Raw genomic sequence first — 18,218 nt, forward strand, 5'->3', positions numbered from 1 at the left:
GTTTTAACATCGCTTTTAAATTGCCCGTCCATGTTTCAATTTTTTTCAATAAACCGCGAGTGACAATTTGAATTGACGTACGCAGGGCGCGCTCAGCGGAAAAAAAAATCTGTTGTTCGATGTACATTGCTGCTTTTCTTAACGCAATACTGCTCTTTGAGTGTTGCCCTACTTTAGTTTGCTTTACATTGCTACTGACAAGATTTGGTTGACGGACTATATATACCGCGCTAAGCCACGAACGCGAGTGTAGAGTGCCCCTCACGGGCTTACGCGTTAGCTCATCTATATAATACTTGGTCTATGTGAAATTGCTGTCAGCAAAAAAAATTGTTATGTCAATGTCAGTCGAAATTAAGTGACGTATGTATGACGTCCGTACTTTACTACTTTTCTTTACTAACCTAAAAAAATATTAAAAGCGAAAGAAAAATATTTATTATCAAAGATGGAGAAAGAAAATGCCGTTCAAGCGGTAGTTGTAATGGATATATTTAATAATAACTTTGATCCTATAATAAAATACAAACCTATGGTAAGGAATATTACCTTATTTTATAGTACTGACATGATGAAATCAATCTTCATTTCATCATCTTTTAAAAATTCAAATATATAAATGAAAACTTTATATTTAGGGTTTATTTACGGTCGCTGGAGTGCCTCTAGTTAACTACGTCCTGGAATCTCTGGCGTTGGGAGGAGTTGATGAAGTGATTTTATTTTGTTGTAAGGACGGAGCTAAAATCAAAGAACATTTAAGGTAACTCATAAACATTAATAACGTTTTATTAAAATAAAAACTAAATGTAATACACACGCAGGTTACGAATAATATTGACACAAAATGTGAGTCTGGTCATTTGTTAAGAGAGGAAAATGAGGATTATGTTTGTATGGAAGCCGGTTTCAGGGTGGTTGTCCCCTTTCGTCTTAAGCAAGGTAATTCTAAGAACATCCGAGATGGAGATTTTTGTACTTTAGTTTCACCTTCCTGATTACCTTCATCTAGGTTTCTAGCCTTTAATGATTTTAGCATACTTGTAGTTTACTCTGCAAATTAGCCCTATACTCACATATTTTTTAGTGTTCAAAATGCTTAAGTTATAATTAATGTTCTTGATGTCATTTTCTCAATGAATATTTGCAGGACGGCAAAAGAACAGCGGGCTCCATGGAGTCTTACCCTGGACGCACAGGTGCTAATGTCCGACACTTGCCAGACGATGGGGGATGTGATGAGAGAGATTGATGCTGCCGGTTTGATCCGAGGCTACTTTGTGCTGATGTCCATCAACAGCATCGCTAGCATACCCTATGCTTCCATGTTGGAGCAACATAAGTAAGCCTTATATTTATGTTTCATTCTCAAACAGCTTTATTGCACATAACATATTGCATAAAGTCAGTTAGGTTGACTTTATTCCAGACAAAATTCTACACCAGTCAAACATCATAGGGCCAAACAGAAATGTATCATGTGCCGAAGAAGCTTCTACAATGAACAAAACCATGATTAGGTACTATAGAAGATAGCATCCTATAGAAGTGGTCTACGTGTGCCTCCGTGAGGGACAAAACATACACAATGTGACGATATGATTGGTCGAATTCATTTGTTATGGTGGGCATACTAATTTATGGTGGGGAACAAAAAAAAATGTGAGACTGTGACAAGGACAAACAATAATAGCGCTTTCGCTGCTACTCCTACTGAAAGATACATAAGACTATCCTGTTCTGTCAGTTATCCCCACCACTCATGCCCAATCCAGTTTAATACTAGATTCATGTTAGGTACCAATATCAGGAAATTTAGAAGCTGTCACATTAATACTATTAGTGCCAAGCTCTCAATGTTTAATCAAAATGATTTTATTATGGTAATATTTATATGACACTAGTTAGTTGTATGAAACAAAGGTGTCCAAGGTGCTCCTTTTTATGTTTTCTTACTGATTTATTAATTATTTATTTGATATTTTATAATTATAATTAATTATTATTTATATATTAAAAAATTATTAATTTTATGTCATTAGTAATCTACTTTTCATTGGAGTTTACTTACTATTCTTACTACTGGGTGGGTGGGACTTGGGAGATAATAAAAAAATTATGTTGGCCTTTCTTGTTCGTCATATGAACAAACTCCTATAATTTGTGCAAGTGGTATATGAGTAGGTAAATAAAATAAATAAAAAACTGCCTAAGTGCATGTTGGACCACAACTATTATATATTGTAAGGCGGTATCACTGCAATTTTCTGCTGCCAGAGTGCAGCACTAGCACACATTGTAAACCATTGAGTAACTTATACATCCTATGTCTTAAACAGTTTTTTGACAAGTTTTCACAGATAATAAAATATGACATTATGATAGAGATATTTTTTTTAGATAGAGAGGTAGGTAACGAAATTTTGATCTTCTTGTTTTGCGGTAGGGCGTCAGAAATTTCAGAATGTGCTAGAGGCGCCTCCTACGCAGAATTTTGCGTACTATTCCATATTGAGAAGGACTAATTAGTAATTAGATTCCACTTACCATTATAGTAAACTAGCCTAACGCGATGCGAAAGTGCAATTTTGTAAGTTTCGGCGCGGTCGATAGGTTTCCGGCAGTTTTTTGTCTGAATCCGAAACTACGGCTGAAACACGACTTTTATGCCAAAACTGAAACAGAAACTTCGGTCAGACACTACTTTGAACGAACGATCCACTGACTGAACTGGACATCTTATACTAAAAAAGATTATGTTTATTATACTCAATAGTCTCAATACTGCCATCCAAGTAAATTTTCAGAACTAATAATGTATGTATTTATTTTGGTTTACTTGAATTGTGTAAATAAATAAATATCATTTTTATTTTGGTAATTCCAGTATAATTATTGGAAGGTGGCCAGTAATAGACGATTCATTATATTATTACAATAGATATCTCTTACAGAACATTATGCAAGAGAGATAAGGGTGCAGCCATGACTCTGGTCTACAAGCAAGTGTCCTGGGAGCACCCGCTCATCGGCACTGACAAACCAATTTTCTTGGCAGCCGACGGTCGCACAAGGAAAGTGCTCATCCACAAAAAATATAAACCCAAGTCTAAGGATAAAACTATCACATTGCCCTTGGTAAGAAAGATCAAACTTCTCTAGCTTAATAGTATTTTTCAAACTGCTTGCGTATGGTGACAGATGTCATCTTCATACAATTTATAACCACAAAACGCAAAATCTCTCAAAATTGTATTGAGTTGTCATCTGTCACCATACCCAAGCTGTTTGAAAAAAACTATGATATTCAAATGATATTGAATTTGTATATGATGGTATTACCCCTTTTTTCCCTCAAAATGTTAACTATAATAAGTGTTTTTATTTATTGACCTATTAAAAGCATTTACTATGATTTAATGAATCAAAACTTCAATGCAATGTTTTAAGAGTGACCCAGGCGAGCGAGGCGACCGTAACTATGGCAACGAGTAAGCGTGCTAACACACTATCGCACCGCACCGCGACCTTGGTGCGTCGCACCCATAAGTGAGAGCGAGAAACAGATATCGCTTTCTCGCTCTCACTTATGGGTGCGACGCTCCAAGGTCGCGGTGCGGTGCGATAGTGTGTTACCACTTTAAACAAGAAAATGTTGATTCATCCACTGCACTCGACATAGTTAGGACAAATCGGCTTCATGCATTAGCTGCCTTCAACCAGACCTCGGCAGACCACAATAACTTTTTACCAACCGTCTTAGTTAAACAGTAGACTAAAGATAATTTTATCTATATTACACACTTTAATTTAAGGCCTGTCCAGACGGGGTCTATTTCTCGCCAATCTGATTAAATTGTCCGATCAAATCAGGCCGTGCGGACGCAAAGGCCAATTTAGCTCTCCTAATTCGACCGCCAATTATGAGTATTATGACCGATATTTCCGATAAAATGGGGTGCGGACGCAAGAATACCAATTTGTGACGCTAGTATTCGCGTTTGGGGGCATTTTTTTTAATTTAGAGCGTTCAAATATCACCATGAATTTAAAATAGGTGAAAGTGGCCTAATTGGCGTTTGCTGATTTGATCGGACAATTGAATCAGATTGGCGAAAAATTGTTCCCGTCTGGACAGGCCTCTAGCTTCACCGCATATATTATCTGTATAAGTATAATTATAGGTAAGTATGTGCTTCAAATCTTGTAACATAAATTTGAACCACTTCCCGGTGTCAGATTGAGCTGAAATTTCCGTATTTCCAATAATATTGCCGCCCTTCCACACATCGATTGAAACCCTTTTTCTACCCTACCCGTATTATCTACCCCTTTGCCTATATTGTTATAATAAATGCTTGTTTTGTGTATTAAAAAAAAATATGCTAACATGGATGGAGCTGATCTGATGATGCAGCTAGGTAGCCAAATGGAAAAACATAACCACATTGAGTTTACTTCTGTGGAGTTTAGGCTGACTAGAAAAAGATCTTGAGAACCACTTGATAGACGTACAACGGAGAGAAAGTAGGTAAAATATATGTTTTTGATGGTAACTTGTTTCATTTTATTGAAGTGAAAACTTCTTTAGCGGCGCTGTGCACTTTTTGAGGTGGGGTAAAATTTTTAAGCTCGCGACAGATCACGTGACCGTAAGACGGACACGTGACCTGGGGCCCATTTCTCGAACGGTATTAGACTATAGTTATTTGTACAACAAGTGATCAAAGTTTGATATTTCTTCGAGTGCTTATTTTGAGTCCCGTGCAAGCGAAAGATTCTATAATAGATTCACGAGCGTAGCGAGTGAATCTAATTTAGAATCTTGAGCGTAGTAAGGGACTCAAAAGCGCACGAGATGTAAATAACTTTGATCTCGTGTAGTACACAACATTTTTCACCTCAGCGCAGTGAGAACATACCTATTAGACAACTTGAAAAATGTAATCCTTCTTCATCACTTAATACCTGCACTCATGTTTTCTTAAGATATACAAACAATTAAGTTTAATTACCGCAATGGAACACAAAAACAAAACGTAATAATAAATTCCAGTAAAATAATATAGAAATAACAAACATTAACTGACACTTCAATCGCCAACTTTGACAACAAAAAAAATCTTTGTAAGATACGGTCCGAATTGCGGATACGTACTATTTGTCAACTATGGTAGAAATTCTTAAAAGTAAAATAATTAATTTTGCGTGATGATCTGTGTATTTTTTGAGTTCGTTATTTTAATTGTACAATAAAATACCTAAAATATAGTATTTTATCAGTTTTTATGAAATCTTAAACTTTATTTTTATTTATTAATTATTAAGAATTCATACTCGTACGTGGTTTGGAACGATGCGGTCTGAAGTTTTTCGGGGGTCTATTATAAACCGTGAATATACTGTTGAATGTCGTTTTAACTTTTTTTTGTCTGTTTCTTTTTGCTAACAGTGTGAAAGGGACAGAGATAATAGAACCCAAGTATTTCGAACTTTTATTAGACCCCGCATGTTGAAATGACATTTGACTATAAAGGTCACTTGAATGTCATTTTGTCTCACTCAGTGAGCAAAATCGCATTTTGCTCACTGTTTTTAAGAATCAAAGTACCCTTGTTCGAGCTGCTGAGGTGAAAATATTATTAGTCCACGAACTGTCAAAACGTATGGGTTGCCATGACAACGCACTAATAATATTAGACTAATATCGTTCGAGAAATGGGCCCCTGATCGAAAAACTTACAATGTCATTAAGTTTTTCTTTATTGATTTAAATGCCATCTAGTGAGTTTCCATCTAACTGGTATTAATATAACTCGAGTACTAACAGTGATGTGCTTAGGGGTTTCAAGTAATGCGACGAAATAACGCTAGATGGCGTTAACCTCAATTATACATAATGCTGCAGACATTTTGCAATAGTGATTGAGTTTTCACTTCTGCCATGCAGCACTGCCGGAGTGCAACCCGTTGTTTTTTTACAGGAAAGCGTGCTCAACCATTCCGAAGTGAAACTGCACCACAACCTGCTGGATGCTAACATAGCACTATGCTCACCGTCCGTGCCTCCCCTGTTCTCCGACAACTTTGACTTTCAAACCAGAGACGACTTTATTAACGGAATTCTCATCAACGAGGAAATACTGGCCAGTTCCTTGTACTACGTTCTGTTGAAGGACAACATGTACGCTACCACTGTCACCAATTGGAGGACATTTAAAATTATAAGGTAGGTAAATTAAGAGTCACGCGAACCGAGCTTGTAGGTACTGTAATCCGGAAATCGTTTTTTCCATGTTGCTATTTCTGCCATTGGCAATTTTTACCACATTATATATTCTCAATAGGACCCTTTCCTGAAAGCATATTTAACCGTTATTTACCCATTATATTTATTTTTAATAGCTTATTTTCCTGATAGGTTTTCTAACCATGAACCCTGATTTTCAATGAATTGTACAATTGATAACGGGGTTTGGTAACAATTCTCCACTCTAGAGTCTATATATAAAATGTTTTTTTTTTTTACAGCCGCGACATTATACATCACTGGGCCCTGCCTCTGTCTATAGAGAGTGGTGCACTCTACCAAGATAACTACGAATTCTTGGGTAACCACAATTTCTGCAACAAGACTGCTACTTTGAGTAGGTAAGACTAATTTACATCCCCGGGTTTGACTGTTTTGGTTTGACGACTTTGACGTTAAAAGTGGGAGGGCAAATGAACGTTACTACCTACGAGTAAGTAGGTTCCTATACTCGTGATTCCTGAGTAGAAAATACCGAAAATTTGCTAGTTTTTCGCATAAGAGTAAATGCAATAAACAATTATGATTATGATACTTACCTACCTACACTTTTTTCTAAAAATGTTCACCTCTAAACTAATGTCAATCGTGTTTTTAAGGTCATGCAGTGTCCAAGAAGATGTTTTAATAGGAGCCAATACCAAAATCAGTGATAACACAGTTGTAAACAGATCTGTTATCGGGAGCAACTGTGTGATAGGCAGTAACGTTACTATCTCTGGAAGCCATATTGGAAACAATACGGTTATAAAAGACAATTGCAAAATCATCAACAGTTACATTGATGAAAACTGCGTAGTTGAGAATGATTGTGATTTAGAAAATGGAACGATTCTTACTTCAAATGCGAAATTATCAAGTGGAACTAAATATAAGGGTTCAGTGGTGGAAGAAGGTCTGGAATCAAATGGTAAATATGCATACAGGGTGTTTTTTCAATCCTTAGTTCTACGAGTTGAATAGGTGATATGATGTTACTAGAGTTGCTAGCCATCTTCTATGAGTATACATTTCAGATCATAAACTTGCAAAATCTACTTCTGAAAGTGGAACGGAATGGGAAAACGAGTCAACCGGAAGCGAAGAAGATGAAGCAATCGGTTTTGAGAAAACTTGGAGTGACAGCGAATCATGCTACTCATCGGACAGCAGTACAGAGTCTACAATACCTGATTCACCAGTACCTGATGATACTAATAGTAAGTGAAAGCATAATATGCTGTTTAATTATAAATTGATATGTACTTATTTAAAATTTATGATATCATTTTGTTTCGCCTAATTTTTTTAGATTAATCATACTTAAGACGAAAGGAGCGAAGTCATCTAACTGCTTCTCCATACAAACATAGTCCCCATTTTCCTCTCTGGAGAGTAACTTTTAATATAAAATAATATCAATATCCAGGGAGGAAAATGGGGCCTATGTATGTATGGAGAAGTCTTCACTCCCCACTATCCTCTTAGCATAGTTTGTAAAAAGAACGCGAACTTAGATGGTTGCCATTGTGTCATTTTAAATTTCTGATTTGATGCCTTAACAATTAATTGAGTATCAAATTATTTTTTATCAAGCCAACGTCTGCGAGCGATACTACACATTTTTATATTAAAGGAAAAATTCAATACCTCCGGTGTTCCACGAGGTCGCAAGTTCGAGTCTTGTCGGAGGTGGTGTATTTTTCCTTTATTATAATTTGATTACCTAATCGTTTAATCCAATTGCGATTGCACACGGCGCATGTAAAACAATTCCGGTTTAAAGAACCGACTATGTAAAGGTCTAATTACGAATAAATGCTTGCGCAAGTAGCTCGCGCCACGCTAAAGACATTACTAACTTACTAAGACTATTTTTGTTTTATTTATCAAAAGTACATAATCACTCTTCTTCTTTTATATAATTACTTGCCAATCTGATGCAATAGTTTGTTGGCGAGATAATGCGATATCGGTAGTCGGTACCTATAGCAAAAATAAAGAAATAAACTCGAGTTTTTTTTACTGTGTGAATATTACATTTTTTTCTTCCCTAATAAGCCAACTCTTATTATATTTTCTGAACCAAGTACTATGTGTTGTATACTATAATAAATATACATAAATGACAGATTTAGTACCTACACTTATATTTTTTATGTTAATTTTTTTTTGTATTGTATCCATTTTGCTTATGCACCTTGCTAATATATATTTTTTAATTTTCAGTTTTCCTTCAAGAAGTCATTGACAGTTTAGCCAGAGGGTATGAAGAGAAATTAAAGTGTGATTACCTCATTCTGGAAATCAACTCGTCAAGATACGCTTACAACATTCAGTTGCACGAAGTAAACTTCTTCATGGTGAGGGCCCTACTGAGCCTACCAGTTCTCACGGATGCCAAGAATGTGGTGTCTGTGGTCAAAGATATCTTGAAGTTCTTCCGGCCAGTTCTGGCAAACTATATTAAGACTAAATCTTCCATCATGGATTGTCTGAAAGCAGTCGAAGTAAGTAGCCTCAAGCAGTGTCCAAATTACAGTATACAGGATGGTCCAAACCTTGACGTCCAAAAATTTTTTTAGATACCTCACGTCGTGGGCTATCAGAATATACCCCATGTATGTTAGCCGATTTTTCGTAGTTTTCGAGTTGTGATTTTTTAAACTTTTAACTTTTGTTATGAAATTCCGGGGTTCCCATACAGGGTGGCTAAAAAATAACTGCATTCCCGTTGCTAGGGAGGTTTTGGGATTATACTGAGCAAATTTTACTATGGGACCAACCCCGAAATCGCGAAAAAAAAAATTGGCTTTCATACATTTTAGCTGTGGTCCATTTTCTATGGAAGGGTAAAATTTTTTTTCGCGATTTCGGGGTTGGTCTCATAGTAAAATTTGCTCAGTATAATCCCAAAACCTCCCTGGCAACGGGAATGCAGTTATTTTTAGCCACCCTGTATGGGAACCCCGGAATTTCATAAAATTTAAAAGTTTAAAAAATCATAACTCGAAAACTACGAAAAATCGGCTAACATACATGGGGTATATTCTGATAGCCCACGACGTGAGGAATCAAAAAAAAATTTTTGGACGTCAAGGTTTGGACCACCCTGTATATGGTGCTAGGTGCTACTTAACCGCCCTAGTGCGGTAATTAGCACCTGTATATGGTGCTAGGTGCTACTTAACCGCCCTAGTGCGGTAATTAGCACAATACGTGCCTATGCCGAAAAATTTAATGACCATATGTTCTGTAAAACGTACGATACACGTGCGAAAAGATAATTCGCAAATCGTTTTAAATACTTTTTAAAACACTCCCTTCGGTCGTGTTTCGTTGCCAATTTCCTTGATTTCACTTGAATCGTAATAAAATATCGGAGCGGCCGAGGTGCTCAAAATTATGTAAACGGACGCACTCTAACGGCTTGACAATAGAGGCGTGTTCACATATTTGTGAGCACTTTGGACGCTCCGATATATCTGATGGCGATTATGGCGATGGCAAATGACTAATAAAACAGAAACATAACTGTTTTCAGGAAAGTTGTATCAAATGCGAATGGCTGAATGGAAAAGCGGGCCAGGTTATACAGTTGTTGTACGGAGCAGACGTTGTTGACGAGGACTCGCTACTGGAGTGGTACGATGACTTGCAACAAAACGGGAGTCCTATCGCCCAACAGGCACCGTTGGTTAAATTCTTCGAATGGCTTCAAGAGGCAGAGAGTGAGGAATCAGACTGAAAATGTAATACAAACTTGTGTATACTGTACAGATTTATTCAGTTAATTCAATATAAAATGATAATTATTTTATAGTTTTTGATTGAATGGTCAAGCAAAGAGGTTGGCCGGTCGTAGCTTTTTAACCCCCACACTAGTCTCGACGGCGTCTAGTCAACTCTATGGCTGCTGCTCGACGCAACGTTGACGCAACTGCGCAGCAACACCATTTTATATAGCGCTGACTAGACGCCGACGCTCGAAAGACGCTAGTGTATAGATCGCACCAGGTTTCCCCTATTCCCCTGTCAATTTCCTTGTCAATCTATAAAAACCTTGGACAGTTTCCGACCCCAATGGTACCGATTTCAGGCAATGTAAGACACAATCAATAAATAAGGCTGGATTATCCTTAGCTTTCGGAACAGAAGAGGAAACTTATCGGATAGTAGTGTACTGCTGGAATTGGACTGTAGAAAAGTTCCTAAATTTATTAATATCAAATGAAGTGGGTTCACAAGGAGAATGCACTTTGATCTGTCTCATGTGTGTGTCTCTCCCGTTCTGGTGGTTGCTCAAAACTGCTATCTGGATCATAAATGTTCTTATTGGTCTGTCATGCATGTCTTTGATCGGTATCATTTCCCATCCTGAAAGAAGAATGATTAAAACAATTTTAGAATAGATGCTGGCTACCAACGTAGCATAAGAAAAAATATGTTAGAAAAACTAGAATAGGTACTCATTTAGTAAAAGTTGTATTGCATTGCAAGCCAAATTCTTTTTTCTATTTCATGTATTTTAGAACACATGTTAACTCATTCTCCTCAACAACTATTTCAATATTTGCTATTATGGATTTCCACAATGTATGTTGCATTATGATTTGGTGTCATGATTCTTATGTTACGAGTAATTTATCCACTACATTCCACTACAATAGGAGTCGGCAATCCCCATCCGCGAGTTGCATGTGGATCCACCTATGCTTGCTCAAACAGTTAACACTTGGTGGACTTACACTAGTCAATTAAGCTTTTGTGGCTCTTTGACAGATGATTTCTACTGTGGTTGGCACATCTCTTTAAAAGTTTGCCCATCCCTAGTACTACAAAAAAGCGGCCAAGTGCGAGTCGGACTCGCCCATGAAGGGTTCCGTATTTAGGGGATTTATAACGTATTTAAAAAAAAACGACTTACTAGATCTCGTTCAAACCAATTTTCGGTGGAAGTTTGCATGGTAATGTACATCATATATTTTTTTTAGTTTTATCATTCTCTTATTTTAGAAGTTACAGGGGACACACACACACACACACACATTTTACCACTTTGGAAGTGTCTCTCGCGCAAACTACCTATTCAGTTTAGAAAAAAATGATATTGGAAACCTCACTATCATTTTCGAAGACCTATCCATAGATACCCCACACGTATGAGTTTGATGAAAAAAATGTTTTTGAGTTTCAGTTCTAATTATGGGGAACCCCCAAAATTTATTGTTTTTTTTTTCTATTTTTGTGTGAAAATCTTAATGCGGTTCACAGAATACATCTACTTACCAAGTTTCAACAGTATAGTTCTTATAGTTTCGGAAAAAAGTGGCTGTGACATACGGACGGACAGACAGACAGACATGACGAATCCATAAGGGTTCCGTTTTTTGCCATTTGGCTACGGAATCCTAAAAACGCATCCGAAGATACTGTGTGTTGGATTAAACTTTGAATTACCACTCGGCTCGATTAATTCAATAACTTCAATTTCCTGTAAATCATTGAAGTGTGTTCCGGCCCTGATGGATATTCTGCTGGGAGTGTAGCTCTCGTCCAGTTTGTAGTCGGTGTAGATGTAGATGTGCGACACCATAGTCTTTCTCTGAAATTGGATGTTGACTAGGTGTGGCAGTTGACCGTCTGACTGCCAATATGTGTCCATACAGTCATCCCTCAGCTGGTCTATACCAAAGCCTGTGAATGATAATAAATTAATGTTAAATACATGCACACTGCAGCACAATGCATAGCCTATTATATCCAATTTTTCAGATAATTTTAAACCACTTTCTCTAGCATTTTTGTCAAAACTTACTTTTTTTTTTATGTGCAAGCAAGCTAGTTAACTTTTCATATGTTGTGACTTATCTCAGACCCTTCACAATTTACAATCACTGGCTAACTCCTGCATTTGTACAATTCATTAGTAGTCAGCATAAAATAGACAGTGACAACCAAAGTGGCCAAATGTATTGCAACACACCACACCTCTGTTACTATAGGAACAAGGAAGTGTTTTGATATATTAGGCCACTTTGATCATCGCTATCTATTTGACGCAACCAACCTGGCTTACAAGATGACAGACTCCAAATGGCGTGATTGCCGACTTCTCTCACTCTTCCAGATCTCTCGCTGGTAAGCGGATCTTTATCAGATGTCATGCTTCGTATTGGTTTGAAGAAACACGGCTGAAAAAGAAAGTACACGAAATTAATACCTACTTAGAAACTGGATTGCGGTGTTCGAAAGTAAGATTCAGTAATCAAAGATTCTATTCTATAGAATAGTTTTCTATGAGCAATCACTTGATTAAAATAGATAATATAAATAAATTAACTATAATCATAATATCGTTTATTGCACCATGGTAAAGAGTTCTTACAAAATATACAAAGTATAAAGTATAAAAGTGTCTCATGGACCCTAGAAGGGTATTGCAAATACTTCCTTAAGCTAAGTAATCTAAGTATCAACAAAATAAACAAAATTATTTATGTAATATCTTTGGAACACAAACAAGCCTTAGAATTAAAGGTATATCAAAATTATTTACATTACTTATTAAAACTATCATTAAGGAATTCTGTGACTGAGTAGTAGGCTTTGCCTGTAAGGAACAATTGAAGGGATGTTTACAAAAACAACATAACTGACTACACTGGTTGACACCTGAAACAATTAACAATGTTCTTAAAAAAGTGTCAACCGCTCTAAGCAGTTATGTTGTTTTTGTAAACTTCTGTTCAATTTCAACTTTTTTGCGTTATCCGTTTTTCCTCTGCCTTTATATAGTTCGGGATTTGATTATAATATTTAACTGCTACATAATGAGGGCTTTTCCAGTATATTTCTAGGTTTGGGACGGGTACCTAATTCAAGCTTATATTTTAGTCTTTTATTTGGTAGCTCTTGGAACAAGTGAATGTTTTTTCTTAAATATATGCCCAATTCGAAAATATATATATATATAGATGGTAGAGAGAGTATGCCAAGATTAATAAAATGAGATTAAAAAAAATGAGGTTTGCAACTTTCCCAATTTCGGATTCTTATTAATACGCGAACACAGTTTTTTTGCATTACGAATAAGTCGTGTGCATCTGTACTGTAATACTGTTACCCCATGTTAAGATCCCGTATCGTAACCATGAATTTGCGAAGGCATAGTAGGCGGTTAGGGCTGTGGTTAAGTTTGTGGTTTTGCGAAGAGTAAAAATTTCCATATAGAAACTGGGATATCTTAGTTTTGGTGCATAGTATATGAGTTTTAAAATTAATATTGTTTTGTTATCAAGTTGTGTGATTCATACCTGGAGAATATTATAACAAGCACAGTTTAAATCTGGTTAGAGTAGTAGTTGTTTTCATCGATTTGTTAGATAAATACTGTGTAATTAATGATTAGAGTAGAGACGCGCCGTTCTATTGAATTCTTATTTCTCCTCTTATGACACTGACAGGAGTGACAGGTGACAGCTGAGACCTCACCATAGATCAAGGCCCCAACCACAGACTAATAAGAGATACTACGTATCCATAGATGGTAGTATTTCTTACGGTACGTATCAGACGCACAACTGTCATAGAGCTATTTTGGCCAATAGCAGACCGTAAGATCAAGTTGGAATTGATCGGACTTTCTTTTTTTTTTTTATTGTGTGAATATGTGGGCAAAGGGGCTAATGTAAAGAGCTTCTCTAGGTAGTAGTACCAGTTTTTAAAATTATTTTTAAAACCTAAACAGAAATACATGACACTTACCTTGCACAGTAATGTGCAAGGAGTAAAGTCATGTATTTCTGTTTAGGTCATGGCAAATGAAATTTAGAAATAAAACAACATTATAGATAGTTATTTTTGTTTATTTTTTAACCTTTTTCTGTACTTTATTAATGCCTTTCTCTGAGTTAATGGTAAAGATTTTCGTAAACGACAAATATCTGTGCCTTTTAATATTTTGTTAATTATATTACACCAGTTAAATATTGAAAATTTCACACTGACCGTTAGTGACATATCAAGCACAACTGTTTTGTGAGTCGCGCATTTTAGAAAATCAAATGAATACTTGGAGAGGATATGCCTTTTAATTTTTACAGAAATATTGTTTATGTGGGGCTTCTTCTCCAGGTATTCATTGTTTTACAGTACATATGGTGCTACTTTCCCGGGACATACGCGGGAAAGAGCACTTTCCGTGCGTATGTCGAAAGTTTAAAGTGACATAAGCACTGTAAAATTTTGTACGATACACGTGCGAATAGGTAATTGGCAACTCGTGTCGATTTTCCTATTTTCCGTACTTGTATCGTAAATAACTATTACCCAAAGCCCAGGGGAGCATACTTTTGGTGCTTCGCAGCCGCCTGACACTCGGAGTACCTATGTCGCTTTCTTAGGAGGTCACTTTCGAGTTATGTCACGTTCTGAGGACGTCACATGCTAAGGACGTCACTTTCTGAGTACGTCACTTTTTTATAGTAAGATTTAAGCGTAGGTACCTATACTTGCACGAACAATGAATACCAGCAATCAGCTGCACGGCATGCGGCCGCTTTTATGTATGACATAGGTACAGAATGTTTTTTTCAGTGGCCATTGAAGAGAAATACTTACTAATCTATAGACGATAACGGGAAACTGTCTTAAGGCACCGATCGGATCCAGACTGCACCAGCTGCCGCAAATGTTGAAAATCCGGGTAGCAACATCGATTTTGATATTTGCAGTATTGCTTTTGTAATCTGAATCCGAACATCAACGACAGTTTCCCGTTTATCGTCTATCTCTATAGATTAGTATTTCCCTTCAATGACTACGCTGAAAAGACCATCCTGTATGTCATACATAAAAGTGGCCTTATGCTACATAGCTAATATGATAGCTGGTATCCATTGTTCGTGCCGGCGCACGTTGCACGTGCATGCTAAAAATCCATTGTTCGTGCCGGCTCACGTTGCACGTGCATGCTAAAAAAGTGACGTACTCCGAATGTGACGTCCTCAGAAAGTGGCGTTCTCAGAAAGTGACGCACTCAGAATGTGACGACCTCAAAAAGTGACAAACTCAGAATGTGACGACCTCAGAAAGTGACGTCCTCAGAACGTGACCTAACTCGAAAGTGACGTGCGACTGATATCAGACTTGAGAGGCGGCGAAGGTGCTGACCTGCTGACGGTGCCCTATTGATATTCCGAGAAAAATTACGCCGATTTTTGTTTCGCCGACAACGATTCGCCGACGGGTTGTTTGGCAGAGTAACGATTGGCCGAATCTCATTACGCATAATAGTCGTTTGCGAGAGTAGTCAGTAAGCAGAACATTGATACGCAAATTTACTATTCGTAGAATAATCATTTAGTAACTGTCATAATTACCCGAGAAACCATTGGTCGAAACACAATAGGTCGAATGTTCATTTGGCATATTATTGACTAGCAGAACTTAGAATATTCTTACCCCCGGAGTTACACACAATGTTTTTCATCACACTTCCGAAGAAAGAACTAAATTTTAATCGAAATAGTTATAAACTAAGGTGAGAGTTCAAATATTTTGATAAAGTGTACCTGATGATGATGATTGTTTTGATGATAATGATGATGATTTACTTTAAGTAATATGTTCAGCGATTACTCCGGCACCCATGGTCCGATTTGAGTAAGTTACCTTCGTGGCATTCCCATAATAATTTTGGTTCTGATCTGATGTTGGAATCCATTAGGAATTGACGGAACTCCTAAATTTTTAAAGGCATGTGTATTATGATTTCGGTATTTTCTAAAGTAACTCAAGCATTTCCTCCCGAAATCCACCAATTTGATGTAGTGCAATTGTAGCCTTACGACGAGTCTGACACTACATATTCGCTATTTCTTCGTAACTTACTTTATATACTTACATATATGTATACCTACTTAACGCATTTAATTAAAAAATGATAATATTTTATATCATCCTTTTGTTGCGAAAATAAAAAATTATATGTATAATGTGAAACGTTATTCGACTAAACATTGCTTAAACGAAACAGTTACCTACTCTGCTAAATGGAAATCGTCCGATAATAGTTCAGCTAATTTACACATAAGCGAACTGAACTGTATGTGAACTAAAAGTTTACGTAACGTTAGTCGACCAAAAGTAACATTTACAAATAAATGACTCTGCGAAACGATGTTCGGCGAATCGTTGTCGGCGAATCGATAATCTGCTAAAAGTTTCTCGGAGAATCATTAGGTACCCAATATTAGGTCTATTTGGGCGGTTCACAAGTAAATTTTTGTTTAATTTCTTAGTCTTTTCGGAAAGAGAAGAGTCGTGGAATGTATTGGGTCCCATACATTCCACGACTCTTCTCTTTCCGCACAGACTCTAACTAATAATTCTTATAACATATTTTTTATTACAAGGTAAGTATCTATAATAATTAGATAGGGATTCGGCAATAACTATACCATGCTGATGTGGGAACTTTTAGAACCACGAAGCTCCCTCACGCATAACATAACGGCTATAATTCGCTCAGATATAAGTGCAAGATGGGGATGGGTTGACAAATTGATAAGTTCGTAATTAGTGGTCGCGTAGCGGGCAGTGTGGTGGCCTAATTTGACTATCGCATGTGGCGTATGGCGCTTGGCTATAGCCCTGTGGGAATCACACGTCAATTTGAAATGCCGCAGCCAGCGCAGTGTGTTTATTAAATTTATATCTAGAATATCTAGAGTACGCGCCATGGACGCTCTCTCGCTGTTTAAATTCTGTTTTTGTGTTTTTTTTTAATATAGTTACTAAAGTGACAGTGAATTGCACCAAATGATCCTGCTTTTGTACCAATTTTGTAAGTACTGACAGATCGGTTGGACAAATTGGGGCAATATATTGTACTTACATTTATAAAAAAAAAACAAGGTTTTATCACTAGGATCCTTGTGCGATGGCACATACTAAATACGGAATTGCATGGATGGGATAATTATTTAATTAGGTAATACTTAAATGGTAGCGAAGAGCAGTAAAACGAAAGATTAAAAAAGCTTTAGTTGAATTTTATTTGAATACAAAATTCCGAGTCGCACAGTCACAAAAAAACGTTATAACGTTATTAAAGTAGGTATATGTTGGAAAGATGGAATGACTGAATTCCGTTGCCTAACCGCGGGCGGCCGGGTTGGAGTCTGAAATACAAACATAAACATTAAGTACTTACTTACTTACTTATAACGAACTGTTAGACTGATAAAATCAAGCCATGCTAACTTGGCAGCGATTTTCACAGCACAGACTGTGCAAGTGTTATTTTAGAAGTCAAACTTCTATGAAATCAATTGCGTTGTCAATAATAACGGCCATTATTGATACAATTACCTAGGTTATTTATTTAGGTATTTTATGAATAGTTCTCAATGCGCATGAGCGTTTTTGTCAACAAAAATGTAAATGTTGATCAGTTGCCCCTAGTTACATATACATACATATATTTAATTACAGCATATACATAGTCCATAGATTAGTCACTGTCATAAATAAAAAACGTAAACAAGCTCTACAGGATGTTACAAAAGCCTTTAAACGACTGCAAAAATAAGTAAATTGAGAATTTTATTACCTAAATAATTGAATGCCACAAAACAAGCTCAGAAGCTACTAAAAAGCATGTGATTGTACAATACTTATGGGTCTTAATTTCTCTTAATTCCAATTGTATACATTTATTTCATATTTATTTACCTAGTATTAAAAAGGAAAATTATAAAAAAATGCTTACATTTCTGCGGCCTGTTATCTGCAATAAAACAATAAAAAATGGTAAATAAGTACATATATTCAGTGTTAATTTGATTCAATTCAAATTGAGCATTGCCATAATCATATCATGTATGTATTGATTATTTTCTAGGTTTACGCCAATGATACGCCC

The 18,218-nt window shown here is 36.5% G+C and overlaps 2 protein-coding genes across 2 annotated transcripts; one reads left to right on the forward strand and one right to left on the reverse strand.

Annotated features, from left to right (window-relative positions):
* The first annotated feature begins 387 nt into the window (after positions 1 to 387).
* LOC134662378 (translation initiation factor eIF2B subunit epsilon) lies at positions 388 to 10,104 on the forward strand. Its single transcript, XM_063518585.1, has 10 exons — positions 388 to 535; positions 639 to 763; positions 1,151 to 1,342; positions 2,955 to 3,138; positions 5,985 to 6,229; positions 6,532 to 6,651; positions 6,910 to 7,220; positions 7,327 to 7,509; positions 8,519 to 8,799; positions 9,834 to 10,104. Exons 1-10 carry the CDS (start codon positions 449 to 451, stop codon positions 10,035 to 10,037), a joined length of 1,932 nt encoding a protein of 643 aa, XP_063374655.1. The 5' UTR covers positions 388 to 448; the 3' UTR covers positions 10,038 to 10,104.
* A 305-nt stretch (positions 10,105 to 10,409) lies between these two features.
* LOC134662887 (anaphase-promoting complex subunit 10) lies at positions 10,410 to 12,490 on the reverse strand. Its single transcript, XM_063519197.1, has 3 exons — positions 12,360 to 12,490; positions 11,750 to 11,986; positions 10,410 to 10,666 (listed from the first exon to the last, which is right to left on the reverse strand). The coding sequence occupies exons 1-3, from the start codon at positions 12,454 to 12,456 to the stop codon at positions 10,455 to 10,457; spliced, it is 546 nt and encodes a 181-aa protein (XP_063375267.1). The 5' UTR covers positions 12,457 to 12,490; the 3' UTR covers positions 10,410 to 10,454.
* Between the last annotated feature and the right edge of the window lie 5,728 nt (positions 12,491 to 18,218).

This window comes from Cydia amplana, chromosome 3, assembly GCF_948474715.1.
Source record: "Cydia amplana chromosome 3, ilCydAmpl1.1, whole genome shotgun sequence".
Classification (NCBI taxonomy): domain Eukaryota; kingdom Metazoa; phylum Arthropoda; class Insecta; order Lepidoptera; family Tortricidae; genus Cydia; species Cydia amplana.